A 23625-nucleotide genomic window follows, 5' to 3' on the forward strand; every position below is an offset into this window, starting at 1 on the left:
ACAGACTTTGACAACCACTACTAAGGGGCGTATTGAGTCTGTCCATGAAATCTGGACTCTGTTGTTTCCAGGTCCGTTATATGGAGGATCCGCTGTATATTAATGCAGTTCATTCATGACTTTCTTCTTCTGGTCTTCTATCAATGTTGTGGTATCTCCACACTGTCTCTGATTATTGATTTTTATTGATTTTCTTGAATCATTGTCGCGCCCCTATAAAGCATTTATTTTTGATAAATGGATGCAGAAAATAAATGTTTGGGGATTGAACACTTGAGCACACATCCACCGTGTAACTTTTAAAGTTGAACAATGGTCTCTTATCAAGAAAGAAGTGTGGTTAACCATTTTTATATTCTGTTATGAGCAGTGGGTGCACAGGTCTATGGTGACAAATGGCCGACGTTGACTGTTAATTCTTGTTAGCGGAAGGCGACCGCGTTGATCATTCCGCACATCGGCAGGGGGACCGTGATCATTAATATTAGAACATTTCCATCCATCTCCCCGAACAAAAGGGACAGTCATTCCAGGCCGATGCTGGGCAGACCTTTCACGCCCTGTTTATAACACCAATCTGCAGACATTACCGGACCAGCGGGAGCTGAGGAGGATCACTGCCGGTCATTAATTAGATTCCCGCACATGGAACCTCACACATACAGACTGCTGTAAGTGTAACACCCACCTCAGTATAAAAAGGTCACCCATGCTACAGCCAACACTCATTACTGTGCCATAAACATCCAACATCCTCACATTCTCCCTTAGCCTTGTGTTTGCTATTTACAGATTTTCCCAGAATACATCCAGTTCTGTCAGGATGGCTGGGAATAATGTTTATCTGACCTCATGCCCCCCCCCCCCCCCCCCCCACACACACACACACAAAAAAAAAAAAAAAAAAGTGGTAACACTGACTGCCACAGCCCACGACTCAATGATTCCAATTTAGCACTTTTGTTGCTCGATTTAGCAACTTTTCAGACTACCTGAGAAATTTCAATCTAAAACATCATCTGATTAGTTGGTAAGCGTTCAACCAGGCAAACTGCATCCGTTGCGGTATGCACATATTCTTTTGTAATCAACATCTGATGTGAATATGATGTAAATGTTTTTGTTTTTTTGTCATCAGTAGATAAAAATGATGCTCTGCTCTGAAGGACGTATGTGGTACAGCTGTAGGCTCTTTTATAGTCCACCACTGAAATTATCTAAATCAAAATGACTGATTATTACTATTATTTACGTTTTTTTGAACTCGCCACACCTGACAGCCATGCAAAGGATCATTCAAACGTATTTAACTCTTTGACTGCCAAGCATTTTCAGAAAAGGGATGCCGTGGGTGCCAGCCGATTTAAGCATTTTGACTGATCTTTCAAGGTCCACAGAAAATTATGTGTTTGGACTATGGAAACACACATACTACCAAATGAAAGATTGGACTCTCATCTTTCATCAGAAAAAAAAAAGTTTGTTTCTACCTTCTTCCGTTTTTCAGTAATCAACAATAGAAAATGGTTAGTTTCACCTCTGTTTTGTAAAAAACGTCCTTTAACGTCTTTGGCACTCCTCCATAGGATTTTACTAAACGTTATTTAACGTTTTTGGCAGTCAAAGAGTTAAAGGCGGGAAGATTGGGCCCACGGTTACTCCATTTAGGTGCTTTTTCACTGTGTCTACTGTGTCAACATCTATTTCACACATATCTACACCTCAAAGCGGGGAAATATGTTGCATGTGACCTTTAGCTAGTGTCAAATCCGGAGAGGAGATATGGAGAGAGCGGATGGCGATTTAAGAGACGTGACGATGTATCCCTTTACATAACCTTTTCATTTTTCTTGGGGAGATTGAAGGAGCATGCTCTATATCAAAAACATGATGACTAGATGCTTGACACAGACAGTACACACTTGGGGTGGGAACCAGAGTGACTCACGACAAAAACCGACAACTTGAATAAACAATATTCTTGCACATTTAAGTCGACAAAAATCAGACAGTATGAATGTACAATGTTGGTGATACTGTTCTCTGTGAGAAACCAGAACCAGAATAGCTTTGTTCAGTTGGGTGGGAATTATGTTGGGCTTTTTGCCAACAATAACAATATCATGGTATATTCTGTGCATGAAAATCTTGATATTGGAAGAAAAACGTCCCCATGACACTGCAATATTTAAAAACAGAAGAATAAAACCATCTTGTTTTTCTTAAGCCAACAGAAATCGGAAAGCAATTATGTTAAATCTCATCCTGGTAAAATGCTCTAATGTCTGTGACAGATAAAAATGTGTATCATAGATATGAAGATTTCGTCAAATCAGATTCAAACTCATACCTTGCTGCTTCGAGGAGTTCCCTAACAACAACTCTATGCCTGTTATCAGCTTTGCCCTGTTACTTTTCAGCCAGGTCGTAATGTTTCCATTAGGATTATGTCGATTGGAGTAAAAGCTTTTTAGTTTTCACCTTCGAATTACAGCATGCTTTCATGAGGTCAGATGTTGTCCATGTGGAATGGCCGTTTCTAATACAGACACAGTCCCTTGGTATTCAGGCAGGGTCCAAAAGTGGGGTGGATGTTAGGCGAAGATCAGGACAAAAAACAAGAGAGTTGATTGAAAGATTGTGATTAGCTGTTTTGGACGAGGAATCAGGGCCACAGAGTTGTTCTGGCTCGGCTGTCGCGCCTTGGGGTGTCAAGGAGATGTCAGTCCTTTAGAGAGCTCACTTGATTCCTCCCTCCCGCTCTAGCCAGCCTCCCAAAAAAAATCAATATGGTTGTGCAAAGTGGAGCCCAGGCCCAGGGGGGGTGGGCTGAATTGGCTGCGGCAAGATGTAGACCTTGCAGGGAGGGTGACAGGTGCCCTCCAGGATGTCCCGCAGGCGGTGTCAAGGACAGATCTAAAGGCCAGAGGACTGAAGCCGGATCTAAAACTCACCTTCCCTGTCCATTCAACTGCCCAGGCTTGGTCATCTCAATGGGGCGGTGAGGAAAATAATGAGGGAGGGTTTAGAGGCTCAAGAGGCTGATTTTGTGATCTTGCACAATAAACTGTCCAGGGTAGTTGGAGGGCAGCACAGTTTTACAGTTCATCTGAGGTTTGGGGTTCAGCCTCAACATGTGAAGATTGCATTCTTACTGTGCTTGCATGGGTCCAAAGACTTCTTAGGTTAATTGAACACTACAGTAAAATGTCCATAGGTGTAAATGTGAACGGTTCCTTGTCTACAAGTACCTTGCAATTGGCTAACAACCAGTCTAGGGTGTACCCTTCCCACATGCCCATAGGTTTCAGCTCACAACTGACCCTAATGATACAATGGATGAATGGATGCGTAGAGTGGGTAAAAGTAATTTCCCATGTTAGGAGCCCAGCTGGCTCCTTAGCCTAGCTGGCAAAATCTCAGGCCTGATTCGGAGCTACAGCTTAGCAAATTTCCGAAACATTTTTTGCTAGGGTACCAAAACATTCCACACTGAACAAACTTGGGGGGTGGGGTGGGGGCTGGGGGATCTGAAAAGGTCGGTATAGACAGCAGCGCTTTGGTAACTGTACGACTGATATCTTTTAATACCAAAGACCAGCAGTTTACTGTCTCCGACAATCAACTGTCAGCGGCTGTGTTGTTATTTCCATACAGTAGTTTTAACGAGGAAGCCAGAACACGACGCGGATGAAGCATGCAAGGGGGATTTCAGTTCCGCCATGTGTCTCCGGGTCTGAGTGACTGATCACAGCCGAAGTGGCTTGTGTCTCTAATCCAGTACCACTGTTACAGTGCAAAGACCCGGCTCTGTGTACTGGAGCGCTGCCTGATCAAACCCATCATGTGACAAGCAACCTCTTCAAATGACGATGATTTCCAGGCGCTCTGTCCTTTTGGCTCCATATTAGATCTCTGTGTGACACTGCGCAGTCAAGTACCTCATCTCGGATAAAGATAATGTGCAATCCGGCCAAGAGAGGTGGGATGTCAAGAGTAAATGCAGGGCTAAGACTGCACTGGATTGGTTGACAACTGTAACAATTAGCATGCACTCTATTGTAACCTTATGCTAAATACCAGATTTTATTCCCAGTTGTCTGACAAAAGATGCTAAGACTTCAAGTTAGGAATTACCCTTATGCAAAATGTATAAAGGAGACATTTTGGAGGCAAATATATCCAAAGATCGTACAATATATATTAAAGATGGATCCGGTCTCCTTTAATTTGCCTAAGAACATACTTGAGCTGCTTATCTTTCAAACTGTGACAAGCTGCTCTGCTATCATTGATATCCTGTTTCTCATGGACAACTAGGACAAACTCTTGAATTATTTATTACTATGAGCCCCGTGCTGTTTTTTTTTATTATTATTATTGTGGAATTATTACCAAGATAAAGCAGCTGCTGACAATCACCTAAGCCACTAGGAAGAAAAAAACATGTGCCTCAAAACACAGCCAGACTGAACATCTAGGACAGGTCTGATTGAATCTCATATATCCGTTTGACCCAGATAGACTGGCATTATGATGTGCCCTAAGATTAATATTGAATTAACAACTAGGATCATTTGTGACTGTTTACACGGCCGTAGCCCCGTCTTCCTGGAATCTGGAAGGCGATAAGTTTTCCATAATGGCATTAGCTGAACGGCGAAGTCGGAGCAGACTGCCGGCCCGCTCGTCTTGCTTGAAAAGCCACTGTGTTTCTTTATTTATTTTTCCATCACTCATTCCGAACAAAGGGAAATATTCTACCAGGAATTGAATGGCTTAATCCTCTTTTCACTCTTTCCCAGTAGCTTGAATGGTGACAGATTAACACGCTGGAGGTTTACAAACCCAGCCATTTGAAAATGTAATTGCTAGTGGCGCGCTGCATGCATGCGTTTAAGTTAAGAGTTAATATTAAAGCCTAAAATTAACGCTCGGGTCCGGCAGACTTGCGGACACGCCGGGTTTTCAGTCACGTACGAAATCAACGAGTCTCTTGCGGTCCCTCGCCGAACACCTCAGTTACTGTTCACTTCTGCTAATTATTACAGCCAATCAGAGGGGTTAACGGGGCGGAGCCTGGCCAGACCATGTTCTGGGGCATTTAACAGCTGGCAGGAACGGAGGTGAATGCATTACACACTGCTCTCCGTCCAATAAAAATAAAACACGCTGACATGTGAGGTGTACTTATGAGATAGAGTGGAGCGGAGGGTGGGGAAAAAAATGTGTGGATGGGGAGGGGGGGGTGGGGGTCACGTGATAGAATGATGTCCAAGTGCCACCTAGTGTTAACTTTGGATCGTCTCTGTCTGGTCAGCAAAGCTTAAGAACACCAGGATTGGATTGTGACCAGAAAGACACTGGAAATCGAGGATGTAGATAATTTCGTAGACATCCAAATCGGCAGCATTAAGCTTGTGGGGTGGGGTGAGCGACCTTATAAACTTCACAACCTGATCCCGGGGCATTGCACAATCCCCACACAGTTGTCATTCCACTTCTCATTCAATTTTGAAGCCAGCAAATTTGTGAGTTGACTTCAACACCCCCATTCGGTTTTGGTATCTTTCGCACAGGTCAGAAGACAGCAGTTTGGTGGACAATGAGAAAGTGGCCCTTTGTGGTGATTACTGTACCATTCTACAACAACGCCATTTGCAGAAATTCTAACCAAAGGGAGCTCCAGTTACTGGCCTGTTTTCCATCAACAAAATTATTCAAATGAATTGGCATGTTCTTTCTGACACACGAAATCAATGCCCTCTTGGAGTGTCTGTAAAACTGCTAGGGTGGGGTAGGGCCCACTGGACCCCCACCCTGGTCATTAGTCCAGGTATAAATCACACTCCGTCGTGCCCAGAGGTGAGAAGGATGAGAGTGGAGGTGAGCTTGAAATAATGCTTATGTTACGACGGGTCAGCCCTCCATTATGGCCGTTTCAAAAACTATTAATCTTGCTTGTAGTCAGTGGCCTAGAAATAATTACTTCATCTAACCCATGTAATACAGCATGACCAGCAGTTGGGCCCGGTCAATTTGAGGATGGGGGCGGCAGGGTGTGGGGAGAGGTAGGGCTAGATGGGTGAAAGAAGCCACAAATTACCCAGCCCTGTCTCCAGCTAGATGGTGACTGATGTCCCACTCACTTCAGCGGCCGGCCTTTATACACTCGCAACAAGGATTTAGACAGATGCACACACATGAGCGCTAGATCATATATCAGTAAACAGAGTCTGTGCACATGTTAATGAATGATCAAATGGCAGGTACGGAACGAGAGGCAGACACGTATTCTTTTTAACTGCGGGGTTCAAAGGCATCACAAGCCATAAAACTCAATTACGCATTTGTTATTGTCAGCAAGAAGAGATGACTGTTTGGCAATAACATATCCCAAATTGCATTGCTTTAATAAACTGAAGACTGAGCGGTACAGTGTAATACTGGTCTACCGATTAAACAGACCAATATTGGCATTTGAAAAAATATATGGGTATTGGCATACACGTAACAATGTGCACTCAAAGTCGTAAAATATTTTATTCATGAGATAAAACGATCATATGATTGGTTTGTTACATTATGAAATTTTATGGACAGCAACTGAACATTCGCTGGACCAGAAGAAATTGCCTCTTATGTCAATAAATAGATAAACAGCAGTTTTCAAAGAAAATTACTCAATTAATTGTATTGGGGGTGTTTTTGTATTTGTTATAGTTTAGTCACGTAGACGCAGGTTAAAATCAATGTTGCTTCTATTAATTAAAAAAAATTATCAGCAGGACCTCATAGCTGGGACGATGTTTGTCATTCAGTTTATGGAAATCCTTCCTGAAGATCACGCACAAAGTCCCCAATTTATTGTCGCCTCAACTGTTTATGCATTCATGAACATTATGCACCCTAACCCTGTCACAACAAATCCCAAAGTCAGTTTTTCAAAGTAGGGTTAATTACCCTCATTAGGGTTGCAAGAGAGTTCGAGCCTATCCCAAATGGCCGTGAGCAACAAAAATCGGGTAACGCATATAAGAAATATTGTCATCATATCATGCGCTCCCATTTTTCTTCCACAATGCCCCTCAACAGTGCCCCCTGGAGTGGCTCCACATTTCCAACACCACTATCACCCCCTTAATCTTTTTTTTTTTTTTTTTTGCCCCAAATCATGGCAAACACAAAGCACAATAAAGACAACTATTGGAGAAACCCACACCAGTGCGCACTCAGCCTCCATGAGCGTCACTGGAAGTATGTATAGAGTGACATAAATACATGCAGCCCTCCAGTGGCTGTCACAGCTGGCATTGCAGGTGCAAATTTAATTAGTCAAGGTGAAGTCTCCCTTGTTGTCTAAGAAGGAGGGATAAGGACGAGGAAGAAGTGGGGAGGGGGACTGTAAACATGAGCTATAGCCTAATCAGGTGTCACCGCCGCATTTGATCATCCCGCTAAAACTTGTCACGGATCCCCCGGCAGAGAGTGGGCCGCCGCGGCTTGAGAACAAAGGAAAGGAGCTGTCACGGGAGAAAACGGGGAGGGTGACGTCGGTGGATGAAGAGTTTGCCCATTAGCGGTCTCTTCCGCTTCCCCGTAGCCTCGCCTGGTTTGTTTGCTTCTTCGGCGCGGAGGCTGCCCGCTACCGACTGTTTGCAGTCACTCGCACTTCGCGTCACAGTAAAAATAAATCATCTCAGCACGCAACTGCCATCCCAGTCGTGCGTCAAACTCCCAAAAGTAGTGCACTTCTTTTGTTTACCGCCACACAAAAAAACAACAACAACAACAACAAAACACCTTGTACAAAGATACAAGCTGTTTTGTTTTCATCAAGTGCCACTCTTAAGTAGTCTGGTCCTCCTGTTGGAGAACCAGAAGAGGCAAACACGCTTTTATTTCATCCTCCCTTTAGGGTACCCCACACACAGTTACTGTTTACCTTTCGGTTTTCTGCAGCTAATGAATACATTAGCCGATTGAACCACATGTGAAACACCGGCAAGGCCCAATCGTCTTTGTGACGAGCGCGGCAAGCAAGATTACAGGCTAACAAAAGAGCAGGCAGGGGGAGAGGAATATTTAAAAGCCCAGAGAAGCGATACATAAATTAATTAAAGGACAAAAAAAAACAAGCGGAGAATTAAAGTTGGAACATCTGTCAACGACTTAGCTTCCCAACGTAATACCAGTGTTAGAACATTTATACCCTTGAAGTTAATGATCCCCTCTTTAATTGACAGTCAAGGAAAAACTCGCAGCAGCAGCATCCTGCAGAGACCACGATAAGAAGAGGGGGGGCTTTCCCTCCTCCCAAATATAAAATAAGAAAAAAAAACAGTTTAAAGAACCTTGGCACTAATCCCTATTGTCATCCCGGCGCAGCAGAAGGACTTACAAACACTGATAACTCCACCGAAGCTGACTACTCCGCACCAGTTACGGGGACAGTCATTCGCTCAGATTAGCCCAATCCCGCCGCGCTGTCACTCAGCCGAGACACTAGCCTGTCACCACGTTTACGTGAGTCCATCTCATATGCGACAATGCCCCCCCTATACGTGACAAAGACTGCGACGAAGCAGTCCACTCGTCGGCAAGATAACGGGCGGGAACGGTGCGGCGCTGTTGTTGGATTAAGCTCCTGGCGTGTGCCGTCGCTGACACTCTCGACAACAAGTATAACAACTATTAAACGCCGACGAAGGCAGCTCCCACTTAGTGTCAGATAAAATACATGGGAAATGTGAAACTTTCCATCCGTTGTAGGAAAATTAGTTTTTAAAAAAAATGTGTTGGTTGGTTACCCCCTCAAAAACTGAAAGTTCATTTCAGCTCATGGTACAGTTTGCAATGGTGAAATGTTTGGCTATAACGCCACAGTAATCATCTGCAAATCATAAGGTTGTGGCCATTAACGGCGAAAAACCTTGAATAATTAACTACAAATTATTATATTTGTATATAAAGGTGGTTCTTTACCTGGGTTCAATCGAACCCCAGGGGTTCAGTGAGTCAGTCTTCGGGGTTCGGCCGAGGTCAAGACAGACACCTGATCAAACGTTTTGTGATGATATGCACCGCTTGGCCATCATTTGGCCAGTTACTAGGGGCGGGAATCTTTGACTGTCTCACGATTCAATTTCGATTTTTGGGTCTGCAATTCGATTCAGAATAGATTTTTTTTTTTATTCAACATGATTTGATTGACAATGATTTCTGCTTCAATTCTTAGAATTGTCATAATCTACTCCAGTCTGGTTTGCAAGACAGAATGACGAATGGAGACATTAAAATATACTAAACACACAAAATGAAGAAAATTACACAGAGTGCACACTTAAATGCAAACGCACTTTATTTCGTTTCCCGAACGTAGCTAGCTCAAGGCTAACGCACAAAGGAAAGTGCCATTGACTCGCTAACGCTAATTAAAAATGCTTCAGGAATGCATACAGCATCTTAACATTACTCACCGGCATATGCTCTTCCTATGCTTCAAAAAACAACTTTGATTGGCATAACTTGATCGTGACTTTTTCCTTCTACTCTCATGTTGCTATAACTTGCCTATAAGTTGAACACACTGCCTATAAGTGGCCAAAGTGCGTACAACATGAACAGTGCTCCCAAAAAAAGGCACACAAACGAAATAATTAATTTAATTTAATTTAATCGATTTTGGGACATTTAAAATCGATTCTGAATCGTACTAAATGAGAATCAATTTTTTGGCACATCCATACCAGTTACTATGTAAATTTGCCCCACTGTCACGCTACACTGATGCAGAAGTGCAGAACTGCTTGCTCACAGACACATTTTCAGAAACAGGCCTATTAAAAAAATGACTTTGTTGTTTAATTTCATAAATGATGAGTGAGCAGGCACTCCAGAGGCCCAACCCACTGTATACAAGCAATTAAAAAGTCAATTTTCTTAACATAAGCAACTAGTTTCAGCAGTCAAGGCCACCAAAGTGCTAAAATGCATCCACTTTAAAAAGTCCTGCGACAAATGACAGAGGATGCCCTCTACATAACGGGGCTGAGGGGAGCATGACACTGGGGTTGACAAGTGAACCCCTACACTTCCCAACCTCAGCCCCCTGCCATGGCGCACACGCACCCACACACACACACAAATAGGCCTGACATACTCGCTCCTCACCCCGCCTTGTTTCTTTTCTCTCTGCGTCCCGCTGGAGACAAGCCTCAATTCAGGAGCGCTTGAACCAGGCAAGTGGATGTGACCCGCTTGCCCCCCTCTCAAGTCAGCCTCATCTGAATAAACAGAGCCCAAGAAGAAGAAAAAAAAATCTGCCTCCATTATGATGGGGAGGAAAGAGGGAGGGTAACTCATCGTTTATGCACGTTTGATCAAGTGCTTGACAGCGCCGGTGGACGGAATTACGGACGGTTGAGCAAAAAAAAAAAAGTTGTGGGTGTTTAGTGTCTATGTGGGGTCGGGATGACAGTGTTGGCGCCGCGGCGGGTGCACCAAACCACACACAGAGCACCCCCGGCCGCCCACCAGCCAACCTTAGCGGCCCATCACTCAGGACGGGCCAAGGGAAGTGCCATGAAAGGAGGTCAGGCAAAGAGGAGGAGGAGGAGGGAGGAGGATGAAGAAGAAGGAAGGGGGGGTTGCTGGTCAGAGGGTTAAGTGTAGAGAAGACAGCGATGAAAGGCAACTGTCATGCACCAGTGCTCGCCCAGGAGCACCTGTCTCAAGAAGAACATGCAAAGCGTGCCGGTCAAGTCCTGACAACTCCCCTCCACCGCCTCCCCCCCGTTTCTCTCTCACACACAAGCTCAAAGAGAAGGGCCAATCCGATGCTCTGCCACTGGAAAGGCAGCACCTTTCTTTGACAGCGTGCCAGTCAAGTTGTCACTGGCCCCTGCGCATATGCAAGGAGAACTTAGGCTGATGAGGAAAAAGCACACGGCAGGGAAGCCGAGATGAGGAATCACTGAGACGTACAACGAAACCACATGAATGGAGGAGGAAAGGATTTTACTCAAATGCTGAAGAGAAAGTCACATTTAAAAGTAACACAGGCCACTTTGGGGGAAATACAGAGATTTGGAAATACTCTTGTGTTTCCTATAGGGAACGATCAGCATGCAGGCATATTTCAAGTTACATTTGAACACTATATAACTCAGTCTATCCTATGTCAGGGTTTTTCCTGTGTACAAAAGTCAGAGGCGGCCACCTAGTTTGCTCACCACCTCCAGCCTGAGTCACGCTCAACACAGCGCTCCAACAGTGTTGAGTGAACTCAGCAGCAACGCATTTTGATTGTGTTGCGCCATTATGGAGGCGCTATATCAACAGAAGTTCACCGGAAAGACCTGAAGCAACAACCGAGAAGAAACAGCTTTCTTTTTTCTTTTTCTCTTTAAACTTAAATGAACCGAAGAAGAAACAGATCATGGAGCAACTGTTGCACACGCCCATTTCCTGGTTGTGAGGCAGAGGTAGCGCGCTCCAGCCATTGCCAAAATCATAAAAATGCATTATATACAATAAACATAATAGTGCTTTACAACAACACTGAACTATATTTACAATTTAATATGTACTAGTGGATGAATTTTTAATGGTAGTTAAAAAACGGCATTAAAGAATGGCAACTTTGTGTTCATACAATTTTTAATTTCTAGTCCCTGATCATAAAATGGCTGCAGGAGGGCGGCCGATAATGGTATTGGTCACGGCCGCGAGTATTGGCACCGATACCGATACCTGGTATCGGTAGTCACCCATCATAGTCAGGATGATACCACCTCTGCCTCATTTTGAGCCAGGAAAGAAAAAAAAAATAACAACTAAAAAATAATTTCGCTGCTGTTAATGTTAATGGCAAACAAAGCCTTAATGAAAAAGTTAAGCTATGTTGAGTTAATGTAGCAAAGTAGCTAGGTTAATGTTAGCCTGTTTTTAAAGGGGCAGCAATGCGAAAATCAACTTTTTGGAGCTTTTAGTCATGTTAAAATGCCAATTCCTCACCGAAAACATCACCGAAGTGGTGTTTTCTTCCATTTGCCCTTTCGATGAGAAATTCTAGGTCATTCTGCTCTCCAAGCACCAGACCCTCCCAACCTGAGAAAACGAGTTGTTGTCACTGTTTGACGTCATTAGTTGTGGTGCGGACACACCCCTGCACTGCCCCTGCGGAATAAACGCACGCCCACTTTCTCTGAGACCTCCATGGGATAGTGATAAAAGTAGCCTTTTTAAGTAAACATTCTGTCCAAATGAATTCAAATCAATCAATTATCCTTTACATTTGCAATGCCAAAGTGCAATGACAATTGGCCGTCCTAAAATCCCAGAAAAGGTTCTGTCTGACACTCGTCAAGTAGGTGTTGCACCTAAAGAACGAAAAGTGTAGTGGTTAGCGTGATCGCCCTTTAAGCGGCAGGTACCCGATTCGCGACCCGCTTAGGTTTAGTGTGTTTTTTTTCTTCTTTCCTCTCTCTTCTTCCCTCTCCTCCGCCACGATTTCTTGCAGCAAGGAGACGTCTTGTTTCAAATGTTTATTGAAAAATGGATGGCTTGCGGGTCCAAACGCACAGATCCGGCAGCAGGCTGCAGCCGGCAAACCACACGGAAGAGGCGGGGTTTTACTGAACCGGGCGTTTTACTTCCACGTTAGAAAAATAACCAGCAAAGCACTTAATATTTCATAAAAAAATTACATAACCAAAGGTACGATATAATCATTATATGCCTATAGTTAACTGTGGAAGGAAGAATACCGTTATGTAATCCCTTTAAGTTTTTAAACAGCAGTTGGCAAACAATGTGAATGCACTGGCAAAACGAATTCTTGGCCTTAAAGTAAGAAGCATGCCTAGAATTAGGTCTGGGACGAGTCTAACGTCAGGTATTTTAACACACTTTCATCACTCACGTTTATGGACGAGCAGTTATGATGTACAAATTAACAGTTCCTATTTACACAGCCTTGTGAACATGGTCTCCTGCAGAGTTTGGCAATCAAGGTTTCAGGTTTTCCATTGAAACCACATGTTGGGCATCACCGTAGCAGCGTGTATTTTATTGGAAAGGTGAGTCATTAGAAAGGAAAATAACTTTGAAAGTAAGAGGATTTATTTGCTAGCACATGTGGTTTGGAATGGGATTTAGTCCAACGCATTGGTAAACACGGACAGACAATGACGCATTGGAAGATCCGTCCAAACTCACGGCTCACAATTATGTATGTCAAAACTCCGGCATCAGATTGGCAGATCAACAGAAATGGAAAGTAACGTCTGAGGCGGATCATAGCCTCGGCGAGCTAATGAACCCCCCGGAGGCTCTTGCTTCTTTGTAGGAGGTGAGCGGGTCACTCCCATGTTTATTCAGCAGTGGCCCGATGAGCCACCGCCATCTATTGATTGGACTGATTATTCCGTGTGTCTGAGGTGATGGGACACGCGCATGACAGATGAACCCCGGCGCGGGCGGGTCACGTTGGACGTAAATCTCATTGAATGTGACGGCTGATCTGGTCGGCCAGTTTGCCGGAGCCGCGTCGCAGCCTTGTTTGCCAACACTCTGACATGTGTGGCTAATGTCTCAACACCATTAGGAGGTGCTCGGCAGGGGCTGTCAGACACAAAATCTGTCAAGGGCTGTTTAGATAATCAGACTGACTGCTGCTGCTATGGGAGGAACCCGTGCGGGAGGTAAAGGTACACTAAGAATTAATGCACATGATGACGGTTTCGACCAAGTACATAGTTTGCCCCAATTCAGGCAAGAAATCAACATTTATCAAAAAACAGCTCATTGTTCGGCACCTACAAACCCAAGTCCAGAATTCTCCATGAGTAACTACCTACACACAACCTCAGGTGCATTCATTTTGAAGCCCTCCTATATTGGATATGACATGTTGTACTCCGTTGCTTAAAAATTATGTTAATTTTGATAAATGTGTTGAAGCAAATGAGGCAAAATGGAGTTTTCGTTCTAGCAGGGGCTTCTGGGTTGTAATTCTCTGCATAATACTGAAAACAGGAGTTCAACATATTCAGAGAAATTCTCCCATCCCAATAAAATTATTTTTTTTTAACTCAAGAGTTGATCAAGTGAATGTACTGTCATCAAATGTTGCCTGGAGATTACATACCGGGTATGCAGAATCATTGCTGGCAGACGGCACTTTGATTTACTGTGACATCTCACCAAGGCAAAACCACTCCAAACAACAAAAACCCTTGCACGGGGTATCTGATTTTCTATTTAAGAGTGGAGTTTGATCACAGAGCCTCAAAAGCACATATGGGAGAGGGTGGCAGACCGTCTTCACAAGACAATGCAGATGGGCCTTTAAAAGCTGATTATTATCTCTCCAGATGCAAACCAAATGTAGACATCAGGAAACCTTTGAAATGTCACGCATCCAACATGGATAAGCTGCATTAAAAGGAGAAGAGAAAAAAAAGGTGGTAGGAAACGAGGCAACGACAAGCATGGCTTGCCACGTTGAGCTCGAGAAGCTATTCCTGACCCTTTATAGTTGATAACAGGAAGTCATCGCTGGCGACTCATCACACGCCTCATAAACGGCAACTTAGTGGCTCCTTTTATTCCCGGGAATCATCTCACGTCTTTTCTAAATGTCACGACGATCCCCGCCGCCATTACCGCTCGCTCTAAAAGCTGACTTACGACTGATTAGCACGACCCGACAAAAGATATGACGACCTTACACCCAACGACAAAATGTCGTCCCGATTTTAGTGGCGGCGGCGGAATTAAATTCGCCAGGCTTGACTAATCAACTCGATCTGTTAACTTCTCTGTCGCAAAAAGGATCAAACTGAGCAGGACAAGGTAAAAACACGTTGAGGAAAACATGAGCTGCAGACTAATCAACGCTCACTGAGGAGATCAATGAAAGGCCCGAGGGCTCGGGCTTGCACTATATTACGTACCAAAACTTCATATTCATTCATTGATTTTACTTTTCAGAATAGTATATCATTGAACTCCAATGGGAGTGAGGGAGAAATTAGAGGCTGGGGGGCTAGGGAATGAGGGGGGGCTGAGGTCAACCCTCGCGTGGACGGGTGTTTGCACAATATTGATGGCTCACGCTGAAAGAAATGACTAAATATCTGGATCAATAACTCCAGGTTGTTGCAGATGGAAAAATATAAATACATCTTTATGGCTCCTGGAGTGGCTCGAGCCAACAGGGGCTAAATGCCCCCCTTAAGGTAAACCCTTTGATTAGCCGAGGCCAAAGGTGCGTGGAGGGCTCCGCTGATGTGAGGATGCCATGGTTCCTAATGCACACAGGGGCCTTGTAAAGGAGCCAAGAATATGACAGGTCATACACCCCAGGCTTCTGACCTGACCCTCCTTTTCATTTGTAATGACGATGGACTCGGGCTACACCATCCGCTGCCTTGTTCCCATTATAAATCCCACACAATCTTCCATTTTCCCCCCAAAAAACATTGATGTAATCAGACTTGAAACAGAGTCTAAGGCTTCATTCACACTTACCAGGCGTGGTGTGGTTAAAATGAACTCTATGATTGACAGGTGACCAGTCCTAGGTGTGGCTGCCTTTCACTGGTAATCAGCAGGGATATACAGGGTGTCCATAAAGTCTCTTTACCATTTAAAAAATGTATTAAAAATGCAATTGATTAGATATTTTATTCAGATTTGTTCTATTGTATTCAGTCTTTATTAAAGTTTTTTTTATCACACTGCATTTGTGTGTTTCAGGGATCCTGTTTGTCAAAGAGGTGATGTTGAATGAACCCCTACAAAATGGCTACCCCTCAAGAGAAGGCGCAATGTGTCTCATGGTTTATTGAAACAAAATCGGATAGGCAGACTCAGCGAAAACTACAGAACTAAGTATGGAAGAAATCCACCATCACGTCCGTCAATTCGTGCATGGCACAAGAAATTTATGGAGACAGGGACAGTGTTAGATAAAGGAAGGAGGGGGCGACCTTTGACAAACAGGATCCCTGAAACACACAAATGCAGTGTGATAAAAAAAAACTTTAATAAACGCCGAATACAATAGAACAAATCTAAATAAAATATCTAATCAATTGCATTTTTAATAAATTTTTGAAATGGTAAAGAGACTTTATGGACACCCTGTACATCAGATCACCTCCATCCTGAGCAGAATGGACGCTGACCTAATTGCGACTGAGTTCATACTTGTCAGGTTTGGTGAAAACAAACTCTACCCTTCACCGGCGACCAGTCCAGGGTACCATTTGCCCCAATGTAAACTGGATAGAATCCAGATCCCTACAACTCTGGTCAGGACAAGCGGCGGTTTGGTTGAAGCCAATTCCATTATCGCATGATGAACATTCTAGAATGTCGTCTGCCTTGTTGGCACAGTCTAGAGCAGAGGTGGGCATTGAGGGCCGCAGTCCTGCAGGTTTTGCGTGTTGCCCTTCTCCAACACAGCTGATATATGATCAGCTCATCAGCAAGCTCTGCATAAGCCTGATAACGATCCTGTTGATTGGAATCAGCTTGTGTTGGAAGTGAGAAACCTACAAAACCTCTGGTCTAGAGAGTGAAGTTAGAAAAATTCATGGTTGGATGGAGAAAACGAACTCTGTTGCCACTTCTCTGCTATTGTGGTTCTTTCGGTCAAGTGTAACCACTATAATTTTAACACTGGTGCACACCAAGACTAGTTGAAGAGGTGTGTCTCAATTTGCTTGTAAGTGAACAGCTAGCATTCACACTGGCATTTTTTTTTTTTTTTATATCATCGGACAAAATTGATGGATGGATGGATGGAAATCCCTCAGACCATACCAGACTTATGTGGTCCAGTCGAGCAGTGACTATATGGTTATGTTTTTCTTTACTGGACTGGCTTAGTAACCTCACAACTCACAAGCTAGAGTGATAATTGTGATTGACTCAAGGGAGTTCTTTACATTATCAATCTTGAACTTCACTCGGCAGCTCCATTCCGTAAAAAGGAGGGACATTCTGTACAATACTTCGAGCTGATTGGACGATGCGGCATCTTGTGCACGTTTGTTTTGACCGATAACGGCAACTGATGAAAGTGTCGTCTTCGGTCTCGTCTTAGGAAGAAAAAAAAAGCACGAACATCTTTATCTGATAAAAATGCACGAAGCGCCTCTTCCTGTTCAACATTTAGCAAGAAAACGGTGAGTATTTCTGCGAGGACTGAATTAATTGTAGGGTCCATTCGTCTGTTATGTTTGGCGCTTCTTGGTTTCGTCCCGCCCTAAACAATGCCTGATTGGTCCAAGCTAAAAAAAAAGGTCGGTTGCAAATGTATCAAAGGGAGCGGTACAAGATGTATTTCTCGTAGTATTTGTGACCAATTACCGCGAGAATTCACCTTGCTGGCAGGGTTATTGGCTTAAGCCTGGTTGTAAAAATGCCAGGTTGAACCCGACCAAATGTATGCACCACTGATCTTCTAGACAGTGTAAGTCTAGAAATACCTCTGTTCCAGCCACAGGAAGTAGCATTACAGATGTAAAGCACTTTGTAATCAACACTGACCGAAGAGCCGGTGCAAAGCATCCACCCTCGTTCTTATTTACAGCACAATTACCGAAAACAACACCCAACCTCACAGCTTCCACTGCTCCACGGCAGCCAACGGGGCCATAAAGAGGGGGAGGAACCACATCATTGCCTACTCCTTAATTAAATGAAAGCTGTTAGCTTCATTTGCTTGCCTTTCTTTTTTATTTTTTTTGGGGGGTTGTAATTGAACTGACCGGCCCATCGCCCGCCGAAGACCTCCCAGACACCATCCCCGTTTGGCCCTAAATCAAGACTGGATAAATGGCCCAGTGGGTCCCCTGCTGGACTCCCGGCGGCAAGGCCAGAGCGGGGCAGAGTGGCGGATCGACACCTTGCCGGCAATAAGTAATTCAGTGGAGGATTAGCAGCATGATAGCCTGATCAATACTGTGTGCTCAGGGCCATTAGGAATGCAGCGAGGAAACGACCCCCTCCGGTAATAAAGTAGGGCATCAAGGTTCTCCTTCATTTGCCAGCTCCATTAGTGTAATGGTATCATTATCTGGCACAGCCGTATTTTTCGGGAGGCCTGGCTTTTCCACAGCTCAACCGGTGGGGGTCTGATGAAGCCCCCCCATGTCGAAGTGTTCCCCTTTTTGCCATTCCACAAAAAGCCGGGGCGTAAATCTCGCGCTGTTGGGCGCTAACGCGCTACCCTGTTTTATGTCACCATCCCACACTATTTCTCCATTACAGGCCCATTAATAGAGTGAGCAAGATGGAGGAGAAAAAATGGCGGACAGAAAGAGAAAGTGCTGATTGCGCCAAAATCAAACCTCCCACCACCACCCCACCTCTTGCTAAAACACCACGTCCGACATGACAGGACGTCAGCATTAGTCGCCGTAAATCGTTCGCTTTACACTAATTCACCGGCTAGCGTTTTGCGCGCGGTGAGAATTGATTAACCGTGTCCGGGACGCGCGGCCACGTAATCAGCTTTTACCTCGCTAGTTGTTAATTTAACAGAACTGCAGAGGGAAGCACAAACCATTTTAATGAGCGTTCGGGAAGTGAAAAAAAAAAAAAAAAAAAAGAAGTCTAAACAGGCTGCCGCAAACCCGAGCAAACCAATGAGGCTGATCTAAGCAGAGAGCCGGGCTGAGGACCAGACCTCGGAACATCTGGTGACCCTGTGCGATCATTACTTAGCCTGCTGCTCACACACGCATACACATGCACACACTTCCTGTTTGGACGCCGCACATTACGCTTGTCATCAAGGGCCCAAATGGCAACTTGCATGAAAAAAAAAACGACATTAGAACATCGGGTTAAGGAACGGAGGTCAAACCTCTTCATCCCTGTGTTGACAATAATGATAAAACATGCTGAAATGCTTTAAATATTCACTCACTTTTAAATCAGTATATGAACAATTTGCTAGTGTGTAAGTAGTGGCAATTTCTATGATTAAATGACAAGTTTAATAAAATAAGCTAGGCACTGATAATGTAAAAAAAAAAAAAAAAAAAAAAAAAAAAGCAAAGGCGTCATTAGGTTACTTTCTATAGTTCACTTCACAACACATAGCCAATTCCTAACAAAATTCTATATTAAAAATTATTTCAATTGTTTCTTGGGTAATTCTAATTTCTTGAGATGGTGTATTTGGGATGTTTTTTGCCTTACTATGAACAATAAATTATCAAAAATAAACTGAATTATTTTACTCTGTGTGTTATATAACTATGCCTTTCGCTTTTTAAATTATCCAATCCATCCATTTTCCAAACCGCTTATTTCTTATTTTTCTCAATAATATATTGAGATGCCGACGTACGTTAATAAAAGATGTGAGACAACTGCGAAACATGCACCGCGGGAAAATGCTAACCTAAGGCTAACGCTAGGGAAAGTCTTTTGGCTATTCTAAAGTCATCACTAACCATGACAAGAAAATATAAGTATCCATTATATAAATTAGACCCACTCTTACATCACAATCCAGCAACATTCAGAATGGGTTACGCACACATTTCCAGAAATAGGCAGCTGGCAAAAGATAACTTGCTTGTTTAACTTCAAACTTGATGGGCAACAGTACGCCACAGACCCAACTTTTTCTATACAAGAAATTAAAGTTAATTTTCCATGAAATATCCCTTTGAAGGATTTCCTCAAGAACTGAGTCTCAAAAATTGGACATGTCAACCTACATATTGAATATACAGCAGCCTTGACTTGTAAGCGTTTTCAAACTAACTGATAAAAATGTAGACAGGATGTCTGGTCTGGTGGGATTTTCTAGGATTGTGTGTTTGTTCCCTAACTCACAATGACAACAGAGGCCACGGTAGCGCACATAGTTCACAGTGAGAGAAAACACACGACAACCACAATATCCAACTTATTAAATATCATCCTGCCCCCGTGTCGTTATACAACCGCCGATAGCGAACGCACTCGAGCAGAAGAGACAGGAAGCGAAGCCACAAGGTCTGCCTGAGGGCCAGCTGGAACCAGTTCTGGATCTGACCCAGACGGCTCATCTGGCCACCATTGGGTTTTTTTTTTTTTTTGGGAAAACAGGAGGAAGCGCGTCCTACATAGTTTTCACAATCCAAACACATGTGGGCAAAGACGAACAGTCGAGTCAGGAGATAAGAGACAAGATAGACTTGATGGCCATTCTTTATTTTTAAGTCTCATCTTGTGAAACCACAAAGTTGCTAGTGCAGTAAAACACACACACACACACACACCAGTCAGTCGGCCCTAAAGGGCTATTATCATAGCAGCCGTATTCATTTATTACTGTAAAAAAAAAAAATCACTCTCACAGCTGGTACTTAAGAGACGTGAAACAGTCAACTATTAGTCATTGAATCAACTGCACATGTGGGCAGCAGTCATCAAGCATATGGTCAAGTGTGAGCAAAGCAAGGTAAGATACAGCAACTCAGGTCCAAGGGTGGCCCAGAAGTCAAACTTTTTCTAGAGATTTTTTGCTGACTTCAGTCTACTTTTGCAGTTCTACGGTAAGTAACCACAATTGAACATCAAGAGGCGGTGCCTGGTGGGGTTGGTACGTGACGCCAGCGAGTTTGTTTGTGACTGCCTAGTCGTGATCATATTCATAATTTAATATGTAACAATGAATGAAATAGTGAAGCTTGTGATAAAAAAAAATTTTTTTTAGCTGCCACCAGGTGGCTAGTTCATTCGGACAGCTGGCTTGGGGTGGTCGCCGGAGGGTGACAGTGAATGGACCTGACGAGAGTCACACATACATGCAAAAATTTGCAAGCTTCACTATTTCTTCCGTTGGTACAGATTAAATTGTAAATATTGTTTAGTGTTGTTGTAAAACACAATATGCATGATATTATGTTTGGCGGCGCCTGGCGGGCGGGCTGCTCTGTCTGTCTCGCTTGAATTCGGAAATAGATTTCTCGTCCGTGTGAAAGTTTCTGTGCATTTTATGGGTTGTAATCTGTGACATCACCACGTCACGCCTAATCCTGATTTTGGGCAAGGTACATCCCTGGACTGGTCGCCAGAAAATCACAGGGAAACAAACAAAGAAACAGTCACACTCACATTTATACCCGTGGACAATTTAGGTCAATTTAGGGCATGCATGTTTTTGGAATGTGGTAGGAAGCCAAAGTACCGTAGAAAACTCCAGTAAAAATACAGTATGCCCGAGATTCATACCAGGAAGCTGCAACTGTGATGAAGGCCTCACCGATGCTGCCTAAACGGCATCAAATTTATTTTCAGCACTACATCCATAACTATAAGGTGTAAACACCTTTCCTGTGCCTTCTCCATTGTGTCTCAGTCAGGCATCTTTGTAGGGTGAACAGTAGGGGTGGGAATCTTTGAACGTCTCACGATTCGATTTGATTCAGATTTTTGGGTCTGCGATTCAATTCAGAATCGATTTTCGATTAAGAACGCTTTTTGATTCAAAATGATTTGTTTGACAATGATTTTTGCTTCAATCTATAGATGTGCAAGGAATTGTAATGATCTACTCCAGTCTGACTCGCTAATGCTAATTAGCGCGCTACTCGCGACACTTTTATAACTCAAAAGAACGGTTCCACGCTGGAAAAAAACTACCTTTTATTGGAATAACTTGATCGTGACTTTTTCCTTCTACTCTCTAATGTGGCTGCAATTCAACAGTGTATTAGACCGCATGGAACCACACTGCCCCTCAGTGGCCAAACCGGGTACAACATGAACAGCGCTCCAAATAAAGGCACACTCAGACAAAGACAAGACAGTATAAACTAATTTAATTAAAATCGATTTTGGGACATTTAAAATCGGTTTTGTACTAAATGAGAATCGCAATTCTTATGAGAATAGATTTTTTTTTGGGCACAACCCTAGTGAATAGTCTTATCGTATTTAAATTTATGCAGTCTTTACACATAAAACATGACCATATTAATGATAAAAATGTTACCACAGAATTATATAAACTGATTTACCTAAAGCAATAATTGCCACGTACTTAATCTATCATCAACTACAAAGACTGCTGTATGCTATCTTTACCAATTTATGCAGCACAAATACTTAAAAAGATCTTACTTTAGACATTACTTCACAAAAATCTATGTTATACAACTTGTTGCATGGCAAATCTGTCAATCCTGTCTCATGCAAATAAGCCATTGCTCACCCCGGCCCCCCCTCTACTTACTACTGGGCCCGTGCCAAGTACACCTTTTGTTGAAACTCAATCTGTTGCTTTTTAACCCCCCAATCACCTTGCTCGTTCTTTGCACTTACGTTTAGTCATTCTAACAGTTTCCATGGATATTTACTTGTTATTTGTGTCCCCTACAGACGGTTTTAATAAAAATGTTCCCCTGCAGCTGAGCTGACTGAGGCTTGTGTCATATTTCCCCATTAAAGAAGGATGAGGAGGAGGAGGAGGAGGAGGATGAAGGATGTTGCACGCCTGCGTCAGTTAGCTAGCTATCAGCTTGTTATTCTAAAAAGACGTTTGGACGCAGCTCTTTGTGCTGGCTGGTCATGGTGGTTGTTGTATTTGAGGAGTGTGGGGGTCGTAAAGTAGAGTCAAAAAAAAAAATCAATAAAGCAAGGAGGCAAGGTGAGGTATGCGCTGGCCCCCGCCGCTCGCTAGCCTCCACAAAGCAGCCAGTAGCGTCACATTCGGAGCGTTAGACATTCATCGAGCACGCAGCCGTGAGAAATGTGCCAGACGCGATGGAGATAAAACGCTATCAGTACCTTTCTTCTCTTCTCCCCCTCACTGTCACCCGATCTTTTCATGTTCCTGGAGTTGTGTTTACGCTGCCCGATTTAGCGTGCGGGGCTACGCTGGTTCTTGTAGTGCGTCAGGACTTACGTTTGCGTCGATTCTCAGTTTTCTTAAAACGCCACACGCGTGACTCGTGTCTGGTTATTTTTTGTTTGCGTGCAGTCGGTAACGTTTGCCCAGACACGCTGGCTTTTGTGCAGGATTTGCCAAAAGAGAGGCTAGGGCGTAACATAGAGAACTACACGTCCCAGAATGCACTGGCTCTCAAGGCGGAAGTAGCTTCGGCACGTTCAAGATGTTGCTCTACACCGGTGAGAGCGCAGGTACAAATCAACAAATAAAATAAACGCCGGCCAACGTCATTACAAAGTTGACATTTAACACAAGTAATCTATAAATATAATAAATAATAGTCTTAAATTTTAAAGTACTAATCGCATCATCATTTATAATATTACAAACGCAGGCCAATGAATTTAAAACAATAATTTGTAATATTGTCATGTTTTATTTTCACTGATAATGACATAACTCGTCTCGTGGTGCTATTATTGATATTCTGTAACATCGCCTTTTTATTCTTGTTACATTACTATTATTTTATTGCAATGACTTTAAAACTATGAAGAAATACGTTTTTTGATATTCATTTAGTTTTTGTTTTCCTTGTAACATTACAACATTGTTTTCAAACTTTGTTCTCATAAAATAAAATATAAATAACATATTTATAATATCAGTAATGTCTGTTGTCTGTTTTCACAACAGTATTGAGTTTTGATTTT

General features: G+C 43.3%; 1 protein-coding gene across 2 annotated transcripts in view; it reads right to left on the minus strand.

Annotated features, from left to right (window-relative positions):
• fto (FTO alpha-ketoglutarate dependent dioxygenase) overlaps nucleotides 1-22955 on the minus strand; it is a 165868-nt gene extending 142913 nt beyond the window's left edge. For both annotated transcript variants that reach the window (XM_077564180.1, XM_077564179.1), the window contains exon 1: nucleotides 22810-22955. In XM_077564180.1, coding sequence (XP_077420306.1) covers nucleotides 22810-22851 — 42 coding nt within the window. In that variant the 5' untranslated portion in view covers nucleotides 22852-22955. The remainder of the gene's footprint in view (nucleotides 1-22809) is intronic.
• Between the last annotated feature and the right edge of the window lie 670 nt (nucleotides 22956-23625).

Source organism: Vanacampus margaritifer, chromosome 4, assembly GCF_051991255.1.
Source record: "Vanacampus margaritifer isolate UIUO_Vmar chromosome 4, RoL_Vmar_1.0, whole genome shotgun sequence".
Taxonomy (NCBI): domain Eukaryota; kingdom Metazoa; phylum Chordata; class Actinopteri; order Syngnathiformes; family Syngnathidae; genus Vanacampus; species Vanacampus margaritifer.